The sequence below is a fragment of the Carassius auratus genome, unplaced genomic scaffold, assembly GCF_003368295.1.
Source record: "Carassius auratus strain Wakin unplaced genomic scaffold, ASM336829v1 scaf_tig00030051, whole genome shotgun sequence".
NCBI lineage: Eukaryota > Metazoa > Chordata > Actinopteri > Cypriniformes > Cyprinidae > Carassius > Carassius auratus.
The window spans coordinates 300,610-315,761 of NW_020525823.1; the positions used below are offsets into that span (position 1 = coordinate 300,610).

General features: G+C 36.9%; 1 protein-coding gene and 1 pseudogene across 1 annotated transcript; both read right to left on the minus strand.

Moving 5' to 3' along the window:
- On the minus strand, positions 1-1,927 carry LOC113080014 (claudin-like protein ZF-A89; annotated as a pseudogene).
- Positions 1,928-13,182: 11,255 nt separating this feature from the next.
- Positions 13,183-13,830, minus strand: LOC113079982 (claudin-4-like). Its single transcript, XM_026252226.1, has one exon. It carries the CDS (start codon positions 13,828-13,830, stop codon positions 13,183-13,185), a length of 648 nt encoding a protein of 215 aa, XP_026108011.1.
- Positions 13,831-15,152: the final 1,322 nt, after the last annotated feature.

The following is a 15,152-nucleotide window of genomic DNA, read 5'->3' on the forward strand; positions in this document are numbered from 1 at the left end:
TTAATTCAGAGGTGGCCAGTATCTGATCCAACCTACATCAATCAGATGGGACTTAGTCGACACTCCCTCGTCCTGCTCAGACTGGCATCGATTCGGCTCTGGCAAGCTGAGACTTTGTAGTTGACGGCCTGCTCTCATGGGAGCCCACAGAAGGAGGTGTGCCGTGATTCAAAAGGGCTTTCTGACTCTACTGGGACCTGACAGATGGAGCGCCACTGTGCAGCGTCCTCACAGAGATGGGCTGCCTCCTGTGGGAGCCCACCTTTCTGGAAACTACCTGCAAAGAGCGCACGATCAGATACTTCACTGAACGACTGCCGTCATCTTCTGTTTTGTCTTTACAGATGGTGGTGCAGAGCATTCCTCAACCAAAATTAGGACGATGGATGCACCCCAACCGACATATGTAAATGTCACCACCGATCCCCCTTCGCTGTGACTCAGCCATCTGTGGGTTGTAAAAAACTTTCACCACAACTGACCAGGAAACAGGCAGGCAGAGAACTCCAGCAAAAAGAGCGGCCTGCAGATCTGTGCCTGTGTGAGTGTGGACTGATAAGGTTTGCACTGCATTTGGCCTGTGCTTCGGATCATGCAGCTCTTCCAAAAGCCCTCCCACATCATTTCAGAAGTTACAATGGTGTACAGTGGACAGTGATGTGATGTTTATATGCTAAAAAGATAGAGAGAATGAATGAAGAGGTGAATACGGTTAAACAGACCATGCCTCCATTAGACTGCATGCTAACAGACTAACCATATTCCAACTTCTAGCCTTGGATGACATGGGCCCATTTTTATTTGGGAATTTGCATGGGACTTCTGAAAAGGGCTCAGGTGTTTGTGCATCACTTGCATTCAGGTATCCAGATGCAGTTTCGATCTCAAGCTTTTGTTTTTCTGTTTAACCTGTTAAATGTCACCCCGTCCCGTATACGGGACGCCTACGTTGACTATACTATTTTACAATCAAATTTAATCTAATCTTGACAAACTATATATCGTTGGAAAGGTCTAAGACTCCCAAATATATATTATACCAATATTTTTTGTTAAAAATTATGTAGGAAAAGTAATAGATCAATTTATGACAAGAGTGCACCCTCAGAAATCTACAGTACAAAAGGAGCTTTGACCTTTGTTTAAAAAAAAGACTTCCTCGTTGCCTTTTTCACTATCACATTTTAGAAATCATCAGAAGTTATATATCACTTGAAAACATAAAATCTCAAAATTCATCCTTCAAAACCCATTTTAAAATCAGACATTGCATTACCATGTAAATGGCACATCAAAATCATGTTACAAAATGTTTTCAGTCATGAATTATAAAAATTTAGGTTTGTATCATGCACATTCAAGTCTATCTTCAAAAACGTGAGTGACAGTTATCAGGTTAAGCTTTTAGAGATTTGTCTGAAGATCTGACCGCTAAGGCGGCCTCTATATCCCATTTATAACTGATGCCATAATCATTTGAATATGGTATAAATGATAATGAATGAAGATTCTGTAATTGTCTCATCCTCATGTCGATGTTCCTCTGTGCAACATAATAGAAGATATTTTGAAGAATGCTCCTAGACAAACAGTTATAACTTCCTTGACCTCTCACAATATCAGTCATAAGAAAGAACGTCATACGTGTTGCAATGTCAGCAGTGATGGCGATGATCACCAAGGCTCGGGCACCCTGCAGATCTTGAGGAAGAGCCAGCAGAGAGTCATAGACTTTACACTGCATCTGTCCTGTGCTCTGAACCACACAGTTCATCCATAAACCTTCCCAAAAGTTCTGCACGGTCACAATGTTGGATCCAATGAACGCCGTCACCTTCCATTTGGGCAAGCCACAGACAATGCTGCTTCCCAAGAAGCCGAGTGTAGCCAAGCAGATGCCCAAGATTTGAAGTCCCGCAGACACCATGTTTCTTAACTTATTGCCTTGAAGGAATGAATTCAGGAAGACACTGCTGTTATCTCTAATAGCGTTACCAATGTCTCTGTATTGTCATATGTAGCTCTCACTTATAGGTATGGCTGTATACAAAAAATGTGGTAGGGAAACCAGTTGTAAGGTCTAACTAGCTAGACTTGTTTCCTCCTAATACTGGTCATACCGAATGTTAAGCCAAAGCTGCCAAACAAGTTCAAATGGACCCGCATTGGAAGCTGGACATGTTTTGAATCAATTTTTTTTTTTTTTTAAGTCTAATCAAGCCTATGTTATGTAAAAAGGAAAATCATTTTAATATATGAATTTGAATGTCTATCATCTTTTTGAGTGTAAATTATAGAAATAAAGTTGACTACGAAATTAAAAACTATTACACATTATCAGAAAGACCTAAGATCTTTAAGGCTCGGATACACTACTTGATTGTTTTAAAGTGCTAAGTGTCAAATACTTGAAAGTGAAAGTCGGGACAGTTGCCAATATGGTAACCCATACCTGGAATTGTTACTCTGCATTTAAGTCATCCAAGTGCACACACACAGCACAGCAGTGAGAAGTGAACACACACCCTGAGAAATGGTCATCCGGGGAGCATCTGGGGATTCAGTGCCTTGCTCAAGGGCACTTCAGCCATGGGTATTGAGGGTGTTCATTCACTCCAGTGGTCTTCGTCCAGCGGATGACGTAGGACATTGGCAAACGTAAGGATGAATGCAGAAGTGACGAACGTGGAAGCACAGAGGAGAAAGCAAAACAAAACACCGGTCATAAATTAGTAGTACAAAACGAGTTTTGTAAAGAAAAATTTTGGATTTCGCTATAAGCCAAGAGGACACTGGTTTTCCTTTGCTGTAAACAAAAATTTTTTTCTTGCCAGACAAGCATATTCTCACTGGTGCTTATGCTTTTCCTACATCCTACATCATCCGCTGGACACAACTATCTCGTGAACGAACGTATGACACTTAGCGGAAGCTAGAGATTAAGGTTTAAGTTAATTAAATATGGATACTTTATACACAAATACATTTTGTTGCTTCAGAAGGCCTTTATTAAACCCCCAGAGCCATGAGGACTCCTTTTATAATGTACGGGTGCAATGGGTTCCATTATAATGCATGGATTAGCCTGGACATTATTTAATATAATTCCTATTGTATTCGACTTAAAGAAGAATGTCATATACACTTAGGATGGCTTGAGGGTGAGTAAATCATTACTCAATCGTGAGTAATTTTAATTTTTGGGTGAACTATCCCTTTGAGCTCAGTCAAACACATCTGGCCATATTTGTAGTTATCATAACACAAGTGCTAATGTTTGAATCTATGAATTTTCAAAATACATAATACAGTTGGTGTATATGAAGTATATTTGACATTATCACGTATATGTTTCTCTTCCTGTGTTACCAAGTCAGCGGCTTTCCCATGAATTGAGATATTTTTACACCGTTATCGAGGGTTTTTTTTTTTTTTTTTTTTTTTTGAGTCATGGGTTGAAGTGACCACCCCCACGGAATGCAACTGGGTTAGATATGGGTAACAGATGGCTGTTTTTTTTTTAGGCAGATGTGGCTGTACTTTCTGCATTCGTACTGATAGCTTGTCTGCAAGCAGTTAACATTGGTCAGTGGTCTTACCACAAAATATTTAATCAGCTCAGTATTACACAGTGTTACAGTACAGCACTCACCACATTTCCATGAGGTTCAGAAATGTAAAAAAAAAAAAAAAAAAGATAAATACATATATAGTATATAACTTCTAATAGCATAGATTACCATATATGACTGTGTAAATGTTTATTAGTTGAAATATTACTGCTACCCTCTTGCTCTTTTGCTTCTGAAACCTTCATGGGATTTCATTTTTTCATTTTCTGTACTTAGCCAAATATTATTTAAAACATTCTGCAGAACATCTTAAATATGATCTTAAATATTCGTGCAACTAATCCTTCAGTTAAACCTCTTTTAAACATAATTTTCATTTGTTTGTATTCTCATTGGGTTGTCTACATAAGAAAAAGTAAAACACAAATGAAAAAATGAATTATTAGTATTTATTTGACATTTTTGGTCACATTTATATGAAATAAGATAAACTTTTTGTGACCCTGCAATGCATATTTCTAATCAAAAATTAGATTTTTTTTTTATTCTTATGGTAGGAAATGTACAAACTATCTTCATGGAACATGATCTTTAATTAATATCCTAATTATTTTTGACATAAAAGAAAAATCGATAATTTTGACCCATACAATGTTTTTTTTTTTTTTTTTTTTTTTTGGCTATTGCTAAAAATAAACCCCAGCGACTTAAGACTGGTTTTGTGCTTCAGGGTCACATCTGAAATCGCTGTTTTTTTACTTGTTGGTAAATCTAAGGGCAACCAGAAATCTAAAAAACATAAAAAGAAAAGGTATATTTATAATGAGAAGACCTTAATAAGCTTGATAACTATCTGAACAAATTGCTGAGAGGCGCAGATCAAAGCTCGAGCTGCCTGGAGATCTTGTGTCAGATGCTTTGCACTGCATGTGACTGCTGCTCTGCAGGATTCAGTTCATCCATAAGCCTTCCCAGAAAAACTGTGCCGTCATGATGTTTGCTCCCACAAAGGCCGTCACTTTCCACATAGGCAACACCAGGATAGTACCGCACAGGCCCAACACAGCCAAATATACAGACAATCTTTGTGCGAATCCGGCATTAAACTGATTGAGATAGAGGAAGTTGTCCTCAGCAAGCTGTCCTCAGCAAAATGTGCTGCACATAGTTTTACATGTGGATTATAATTTTCGGGAACTGAGTTAAACATAAATTGTAACCATTAATCTTCAAGTACACCGTCCCTGGGAAGGCCAAACAAAGATGATTGGACTCAGAGATAAAAATAACAGTGTTTCAACGACATGGTGACAAACACAAATGCAGCTCTTCCTCCTTCTCCGTCGGAGTGCAACAAGACCACACCCCTTTTTGTGAATTCATGTGGGCGGAGGTTAGTCAAAAAACTGTTTTAGTGACGTCATTACTGCAGGAACTAGAGGGATGTAGTCCAAATGGGTCGTTTTTTGTAGGCGAATTCTGTTAAATAAAATATCTCGTATGGCATTTAACTTTGAGCTTTAGAATTTTACAGATATTATTTATACTCTAACAACAGCATTACACACTAACTAAAGTTTAAAACATGGAATCAAGAAGAAGGGGACCTTTAAAAATAACAATAAGGTTCTATCTACATAGTCAAATGGAATGCAAAAACTCTGACGCTCAATATCTCAAAACTACTCGGAATGGAGATAGAACCTTATAATTCCAAGGGGACAACATGTACTCTATAATCGGTAGGGACTAGTTTTGCTTTGATTACTGCCCCAAATCGGCATGGCATGGAGGTGATCAGTTTGTGGCACTGCTGAGGTGGTACGGAAGCCCAGGTTTTTTTGACTGTGGCTTTTGGCTCATCTGTATTTTTTGGTCTCTTTTTTTCCTCATTTTCCTCTTGACAAAAGGTCAAGGTTCAGGTCTGGTGAGTTTACTGGCCAGTCAAGCACACCAACACCATGGCCATTTAACCAACCAACTGCTTTTGGCAGTGTGGGCAGGTGCCAAATCCTGCTGGAAAAAGAAATCAGAATCTTCAAAAAGCTGAAGAAAGCATGAAGTGCTCCAAAATGTCTTGGTAAACGGGTGCAGTGACTTTAGTTAAAAAAAACACACACAATGGACCAACATCAGCAGATGACATTGCACCCCAAATCATCACAGACTGTGGAAACTTAACACTGGACTTCAAGAAACTTGGGCTATGAGCTTCTCCACCCTTCCTCCAGACTCTAGGAGCTTGGTTTCCAAATAAAAGACAAAACTTGCTCTCATCTGAAAAGAGGACAATGGACCACTGGGCAACAGTCCAGTTCTTCTTTCCTTAGACCAGGTAAGATGACATTGTCTGTGGTTCAGCAAATTCCTTGACATGTCTGTGTGTGGTGGCTCTTGATGCCTTGACCCAAGCCTCAGTCCATTCCTTGTGAAGTTCACTCAAATTCTTGAATTGATTTTGCTTGACAATCCTCATAAGGCTGTGGTTCTCTCGGTTGGCTGTGCATCCTTTTTCTTCCACACTTTTTCCTTCCACTCAACTTTCTCTTAACATGCTTAGATACAGCACTCTGTGAACCGTCAGCAATGAATGTTTGTGGCTTATCCTTCTTGTGAAGGGTCAATGATTGCCTTGTGGACAACTGTCAGATCAGCAGTCTTCCCCCTGATTGTGTAGCCTATAGTGAACCAAACTGAGAGACCATTGGTGCCATTGGTTTTTGCAGCTACACAAACGTGAACAAATCAGGCTTCAGCACAATGGAAAAAAAGTTTTACCCATAAAGATAACAAGAGTGAATGTTCGAATGGGAACTGAAACAATGCAGTTTAACTTAAGGGAACATTGCGGTCCAAGCACAATGGCTTGTGTAAATGAGTTATCCAATTTTCAAGTAAAATATTTTTATGGACTTTTTATTATTCACAATATTAAACTAGATTAATTGGACATACATTGTCATATCTGAGAACTTGACAAATGTTGTCAATACCGTTAAAACTAAGTAAAAATTTTTACTACAAGTCAATTTATTGAACAATTTTCAGTCTTTAAACTGAGATCTTGTAGGATTTGCTATTCCTCGTTTGGACAAGACTAGTATGGCCTTCATCTGATTGTTTACTTTACTAACAATACATGAAGTTAATTGGTTAACAGATGTTCAATACCAGGGCCACGCCCCAAACAATCACCTGACTTCCGAAACCACCATATATAGGGCCACCTCATACCGTACTGTTTGTTTCTTTCCCTTGAAACCACCCTTCCCTCCCTTTCTTATCCATTCAGCCAACCTTATCCCACATTCTATTTTCTTTCAGGTTGTATCAGGGGTCCTAATTGTCTGGCCTAAATATATGATGGGACCCTTACCCTGAGTCTCTCTGAGCCACCAATTCTAGATCAACCGGACCATCATCCCATTCCCTTTCGCTTTCCCTACCCCTTTTTCCTCTTTCCCAACACTCTGCTCAGCTAAAATTTCATAAATTGTTTGTGGCGTGGTCCTAGCCAGTGAAACCCACATTAAACTCAAAATTCTCTGATTCGTGCTTATTTCAGTTGAATTTTCAACTTCCATTTTTCAGCCAAGAAGTAATCATATACACTTATGTCACTTTTTAAATGGTTATTTCACGATTGAGTCCTCCTACCTGCATTTACAGTGTGATTCAGTTCTGCTCTTTCCTCCTAATTAATTTCAAACGCAAGGCTGTTTGTATTATATAAAAAAGTGACATATACATATTCATATAATTTGCACATGGCTCATGTCCCCACACTTTTTTTTTAAGTGTTTTTTTTTTTAAGTGTTTTTGTAACTTCGGATAGCACACCATGAAAAGGTGGAATTCTCAAATATAAAAAATAAATAATATCACTTTTCACTCAGTCTTCAGGGTGCCATCTGATGATGTCACAGACTATTAGATTTTATGTTTCAGAATGGATTATTGTTCGTGTTACACTGAAAGACCTCTGACAAACTAGCATTTAACATGTCTTCTTGTATATGAAATTACTTTTATAGACTTAATTTGATGCAGACACTAAAATGGTGACGTCTTCTATGTGTGTGTGTGTGTGTGTGTGTATATATATATACACACACACACGCACACACACATTTATAGTATACATTTATATATAACGTCCTTCAACCACAATATGAAATACACTTGGGTCAAAGTCAATTATTTTCTAATTTACTGAAAGGCTTTCCCACATATTATTAAGGCTATAATTGTGATCTTTTAATAATTAAAAATTACATTTTATTATCAAAGTAAAATGTTTTATTATTATCACAATATTTTTCTCCCTTACTGAAGTGAAAAAGCAGAACAGAAGCAAAATTTTGCTCATTATTTTTCTCAAATGATGCTAACAGGAAACCATACCATGCCCACAATGAACCACAATTTATCCCCCTGACAGGGAAGAGAAGAACTGTTGAATAAAGTTGATATTTTTGTTTTCTTGCATTGCTGTATGAAGGTCTCGGGTTCGGAAGAAGAACGAAGGTCTTAGGGCTTTGGAAAGACACAAGGGTGAGTAATTAATGACCAAATTTTCTTTTTTGGGTGAACTATCCTTTTAATTCAGTGGCTACCTTAAGTCAAAAAAGCACATGAAGTAATAAAATTAATACATTAATACACTTTCCGTGAATTTGTTTCAAGTAAATTTTCACCAATATACATTTTTCAGATTTAAAAAAAATTATATATATATATTTTATTTTTGAGAAATTATATATCAGTAATTCTTTCTGTAATTTATTACAGGGGGAGATATTTAATGTTTACAATTTATTTCACAGTTAAGTTTTTCATGGAGTTCAATGTTTTAAACACTGAAAAGTGATCTAGACAGAATTCTGGAACCTCGGTATGATTTCAACATGTTTTATGAGCTTGTCCTTAACATTTTTTTCATTTGCAAGGGACAATATGGAACAAAATGTGTTATTTATTTGGTTGAATGTGCTATTGTAAGTTGAGAAAAATGTAAACTGACATATTTTATCCAAACTTTTCAAGTCCAGTTTACCTGAAATAAGTTGAAAGTATTTAGAAATAAAAGTAAATAAAACCTAACTTACTCATAGCAAGTGTAGTGAACTTTTTTTTTTTTACAGTACGGAGTTTGACAATTTCTATTAAAAAAATCCACCAAATCAAGCTAAATACATAATTTAAAATGTTTATGACTTTAAGAAAATAAGAATAAAAGCATCCTCCTGTGTTTTATTGCATACATTCGCTGTAAAATAAAAATAAAATAAAAAACCTCTCCAACTCCATTTTTTTAAAATGTTTCTATAAATTATTATTTACACTTATTGCAAAGAACCGCTACTTTTACATGGTTAGAATGTATCACTATTTTCACTAAGTGTAAATAGCATCTGTTTGCACTTAGCCTACTGTAAATAGGATCTATCACTAAGAAAGTATTTACTTTTTACATAAAGTAAATCTATCGTATTTTTCTTACCCTATTGGCAAATCATTTGTAAAATAATAAAAGTGCACTTAAATTATTATTAGACCTATTATTTTTTGCTTGTGGGATAACATGAAAACAAATAGCCTATTCGTTCAATAATCTACCTGTCACAGTCTCTCGGGCATGAAGGGACGAGGAGACGCTGGAGAATATGTCGATGGAATTTATTTAGAAAACAAGGAGACAGTGAACATCAGGGATGGCATTTAAGACCTTCAACATTTAAACTATTTAAACAGCAGACAAGGGAGAACAGAATGGGCTAGAACTAAATAGGGCAGGCAGATGAGGAGGGTAACTGATAATGAGACACAAATGGAGAGAAATTCACATGTCAAGGACAGGCACAGGAAGGACCAAATAAGGATAATGGGAACAATCATATGAAAGATCATCCCCCTCCTGGACAGCAGTGGGAGTGAGCACAGGGCGGACCAGGAAGCCATGGCAGAGCAGGCAGTTTGGGTTGCCATGGTGGATCTGGAGACTCTGGAGGCCATGGCGGATCAGGGGATTCGAGAGACCAAGGCAAATTGGGAGACACGGGAGACCAAGACGGATTGGGAGACTGGGGAGGCCATGGCATATCCTCCGTGACCCTGGGCCAAGGTGGAGCAGGAGATTCGGTCATGGGTATATGGCCCCCCTCCATATACCCTAATGTTAATAAACCAACATATTGAAGAACTAATATCTGTTTTGAACCATTGTAAAACACTGATAACCACCAAAAACTGGTGGTGATGAGAAAGTAACATAATTAATAAAAACTCATCACTAACAACTCTTCCACAAGCTGAGAAGGGATATATAAGGTGCACAGTGTCATTCACTCAAACACTAAACACCATCATTGAAACACACATGATACTGAAATAATACAATAAACATTAATTTAACAACTTAAGATGAAAGATAAAACCCTAATGTACACAACTGATAAGAAAAAAACTAAGAAGAAACAGTTATTTCAATGAAAAAATAACATAAAATATGAAGTGTCATGCAGGGAATTCTGGGAGTGTCAATTTACAGTTTTTTACTGTAAATTCAACAATGACTTTTTCTTTTTACTTCCAAAATATTTTAACATTCTTTTACTGTAAAATTACATTAAATGTAACAGTTATTCTCCGTATATAGTATGGAAACTTACTGATAGCCAATTAACAGGTTTTTACTGTAGCATTTTCACAGTCTTTTACTGTTAAGATCACAATCATTTTTTTACAGTGTATGATAATATTTAAACCAACGATGATGAGGCAATAACAATTTGCTCAAATAAAATATCAAAACCAAGAAATTACATGACTGTACTGAACAACACTGTTAAAATTAGATCAAATTAGGCTGAAAAGGTATATTTTCAATCTATGATTCATTCTCGTATTTTATTGTCTGACAAGATGGTCTATACTACACATGCTAAGTTCTAAAAACATTATAATTTTTGTACAAACAAGCACTTACATTTTTAGTTTAAAAATTTTTTTTCACCATTGTCATATCTTAAATACATTTAACCTGCTTAGCTGGGAAAATATCACGTTTGATCACATCAAGTTTAGAAATGTTTTAGTTCATAAAAGTATTCATGGTTTATCTCCTCCTCCTCTAGTTGATTTTATTACATTTAAATGTACTGAAAACAGAATATCTAGAGGTGCAGCTAAAGCTGATTGCATAATTCCACATAGAAAACCCTTATTTCGGTCTAGCTGTTTTTTACATTCAGTGGAATTCAATACCACAATTAATTAACTAATTTAAGCATAATTTAAAGAAAGGGCTTTTTATAACCAACAATGTGAACATTAATGTTGTTTATATATGTTAATAAGCTGCTATTTATTTTAATTGTTTTAATAGATATTTATTTTTAATTTTATTTATAGTTTTAGTTTTTTTGTCAGATTAAATAATTTGTTTTTTAAATTTTGTTATTTGTTATTGTTTTTTTTCTATTTTGCTTCTTTTTTCTTTTCTTTTTTTTCTTCTTAAAGGGGGGGGGGGGGGGTGAAATGCTCGTTTTCACTCAATATCCTGTTAATCTTGAGTACCTATAGAGTAGTACTGTATCCTTCATAACTCCAAAAAGTCTTTAGTTTTATTATATTTATAAGAGAAAGATAGTCTGTACCGATTTTTCCCGGAAAAACACGACCGGCTAGAGGCGTGACGTGTGGGCGGAGCTAAAGAATCACGAGCGCCAGTAGGCTTTTGAGCTGAGAGCGTCTGGAAGCTGTGACATTACCGTGAGGAAAAAAACATCATCCAAAACAAACCATGGCTTACAGTCAGATTCAGCGTATATTTATGATCCAGAATCAGATCCCGAGGCTGAAATTTTTTAAGGTATACATGTGGAAAGTGCAGTTTGATGACAACATCGCATGTTGTTTACTTGATGTGCTTACGCGCCGATAGCTAAGTTAACATTTGTTTGTTGCAAATTTAAAGACAATGCAATTGAGATGTTTGTTAGGGTGATATTGCTGTCAACTGACAACAAAGTTTTCCTTCTGAATTAGCTTAACTGCACAAGTTTTATAGTTAATACAATCTTTAAAAACAAATTACATTAAATATAGTCTATAATTTCCTTCATAAAAAGGAAATTGAGTAAGAGTATGTAAAAGGTGTGTGAACGTGGATTAGTAATCTGGCCCCTTGCTATGAAGAAGTAGAAAAATACTGGCCCTCATCACTTTTTAAAGTTGCCAATCTCTGCTATAGAGCATGAGCACTATATTAATATCCCATGACACCCCTAGTTCGAACATTCACTTATGCATTACTCCGCATTGTCTGACATGAATATTCCATTGATTCATAAAGAGACAGCAGCAATTCTATTTGAGTTCTAGGCCTATTGTGTTGGAAAATATAGGAAATGACGTGATTAGTCTGATTAACATGACATAGAGAGATAGAGAGAGAGAGAGAGAGAGAGAGAGAGACATGTAAATAGTCAAATTGTTGTTTCAGGTTTCTAGATCCTAGGTTTATGCTTATTATTGTCATATTATAGATTTTGCATTCTGCTCTAAAGTATTTTAATTCATAAAATAATACATTTATTTCAGTCCCCTAGTGAAAAAAATAAATATTTTGTTAATAGAAACCATAACAAAAAACATACTACATGTTATTTAATGGTTTTAATGGTTAAAAGTTTATTGTTTGTAGTGGAAATCATTAGACTGTCTGTGATGGTTTCTATTGTTTTTATCAGCAGGGTCATCATGGGTGTTGTGACGTTATTTGGCATAAATGCAACAGAATTGCGGTAATATTGTGAAATAGTTGTAGTTTTGGTGGGCCTATTTGGGAGAAAATCGATGGCCATTTTCCACTCCTAGTCCATCCCTGGTCTCATGTTTATAAGATTGGCTAGTAATCTTAGTTTGGTTGAGAGTGAAAACTGTGCTCCTCTCATACCATTGGTAGGCAAACTCATGGACTTGAAAGTGATATCAATCAACAAGATTTATATATTTTTTACAGCCAAACACTGAATGCCAGAAATTCGGCATCGTGCCAGAGAACTTTAAGCCCTGCATGACGAATTGTAAAACCGGAGTTCTATTGTTCATTGCTTTTTTTGTAGTCATGGTGCACGTGCTAAACTCAGAGTCAGCCTCCTCAATTCAGCTGTTCTGATCAGGATAAGTCAACTCAGAGTTCAAGTTTTATGTTTATTGAACCTCTTTTCTGGAATACACCCCAGATAAATATGTTGTACAAAACAGTAATATTTACAAAATCATAAAAGATCAAAAAGTCTGCTTGAAAAAAATTAAAATACATTTTAAATGAAAAAAAAACCCCATCAAAAATGACAAATATTTTGAGAGGAAAAATGTATCATACATTAGACAGATTTCAGATTAGCCTCCTTTAACTGCAGAGGTTTTTTAAATGTGGTTCCCCATTTTAGATGTTTAGAAAACTTGTAGCATCAGTTTTTAATTGACTGCTTTTCAAGTCCTTGTGATACCTGCTGCAAACTCTTTTTAAGACGCTACATCTTGGTCAAACCAAGACTGTAAACATTATAGGCACTAAAGCGTTCATTTTAGAGTTCATCATTTACACATAGTTCTTGCCAGATGGTGCAGAAGCTACAGATCGAGGTGCAGCGTTATAATTGGCTGTGTATTTTCCCGCTTCTTCCTTTGGTGGACAGTTGCAGCAGAGCAAACCGCCCCCGATGATCAACAGAGCAGCAGCTGCCCAGCCAATGTAAAGAGCTGCTCCCAGTTCTCTCTTCTGTGCTTGGTGGACCAAGGGGTTGTAGAAGTCCCGGATGATGACGTTAGCCGTCCAACACACCGGGATCAGACACAGCACTCCAGAAATGATGAATATCACACCGGCAGTGATACCGATCTTAGATTTGGCGCTCTCGTCCTCAACGCAATTGGTACATTTACCTCCAGCCATGGCCAGCATGATGCCCAGGATCCCAATCACGATGGAAATGATGGTGAGGGCACGGGCGGCCTGAAGGTCTGAGGAGAGGGCCAGCAAGGAGTCGTAGACTTTACACTGCATCTGTCCTGTGCTCTGCACAACGCAATTCATCCAGATTCCTTCCCATGAAGTCTGCGCCGTGATGATGACATGACCAATGAAAGCTGTGACTTTCCACATGGGAAGAGCACAGACCACAATGACACCGATCCATCCTATGATGGCCAGGGCAGTGCCCAGTAACTGAAGCCTAGCAGACACCATGATCTTTGTTTCTTGTTAGTCTCTTGAGGTAGCTCTCTTTGCACTGCTTACAGGTGTGTGTCTCAGAAAGGCTGCATGCTGATGCTTTTAAAGAGCCTGTGAGCTCTGGGGGGAGGGACTTCTGCAAATTGATCGCTCTGTTGGTTTTGTAGTTACTTCATGAGGTGCGACTAAGCCAAGGCTTAAATGAGTCACTTCCATGACATTTTTAGTTGCGGATGCAGGACCTTATATGGCTCTCAAAATATTATCTACTCTTCAAAATGTAAATATGAATGTAAAAGTCTATGGAGGGCTCAGCTTTTTTTTCAAGGACAGAATATAAGACAGGAAGTGCCGCTGACAGGAAGTAATCATTTTCCCAGGGAGCAAAAAACTATGTATTGGAACTACTTTTGGAAATTGTTGAGGGATCTCAGAATTCATCACTTAGTGAGCTAATATAAATACATGTAAAATAAAGGGATAGTTCACCCAAATAGCAAAATTATGTCATTAATAACTTACCCTCATTTTGTTCCAAACCAGCAAGACAGTTCGGAACACAGTTTAAGATATTTTAGATTTAGTCAGAGAGCTCTCAGTCCCTCCATTGAAGCTGTATGTACGGTATACTGTCCATGTCCAGAAAGGTAAGAAAAACATCATCAAAGTAGTCCATGTGACATCAGAGGGTCAGTTAGAATATTTTGAAGCATTGAAAATACATTTGGGTCCAAAAATAGCAAAAACTATGACTTTATTAGGCATTGTCTTCTGTTCCGTGTCTGTTGTAAGAGAGAGTTCAAAACACTACAGTTTAGTGATATCCGGTTCACGAACGAATCATTCGATGTAACCGGATCTTTTTGAACCAGTTCACCAAATCGTACTGAATCGTTCGAAACGGTTCGCGTCTCCAATAAGCATTAATACACAAATGACTTAAGCTGTTAACTTTTTTAATGTGGCTGACACTCCCTCTGAGTTAAAACAAACCAATATCCCGGAGTAATTCATTTACACTGACTGAACTGCTGTGAAGACAGAACTGAAGATGAACCGAGCCAGATAATGAACAAAAGTTCGACTTGTTCATGATATAAAATATATTCTAATTATACATTCTAATATTTATTTATCAGTTTTTCATTTATGAAAAATAAGGAATAAGGAATTTTGTCCACAGCAAGGACCATTATAATATTTCTCTCTTTAGGTTTGTGCTTTGTGCTCCGTCATGGTCAAAGTATTAACAAAGTGGCAACTAGTTTCATATGACACAATAGAGCAGGCATGGAGTGTGATGTTTTCCTTAGGTTGCTCAATTCTCAAGTGAAACA

Excerpts from the sequence above, each read along its gene's own strand:
- LOC113079982 (XM_026252226.1), bottom strand. The coding sequence starts at position 13,830 with ATGGTGTCTGCTAGGCTTCAGTTACTGGGCACTGCCCTGGCCATCATA.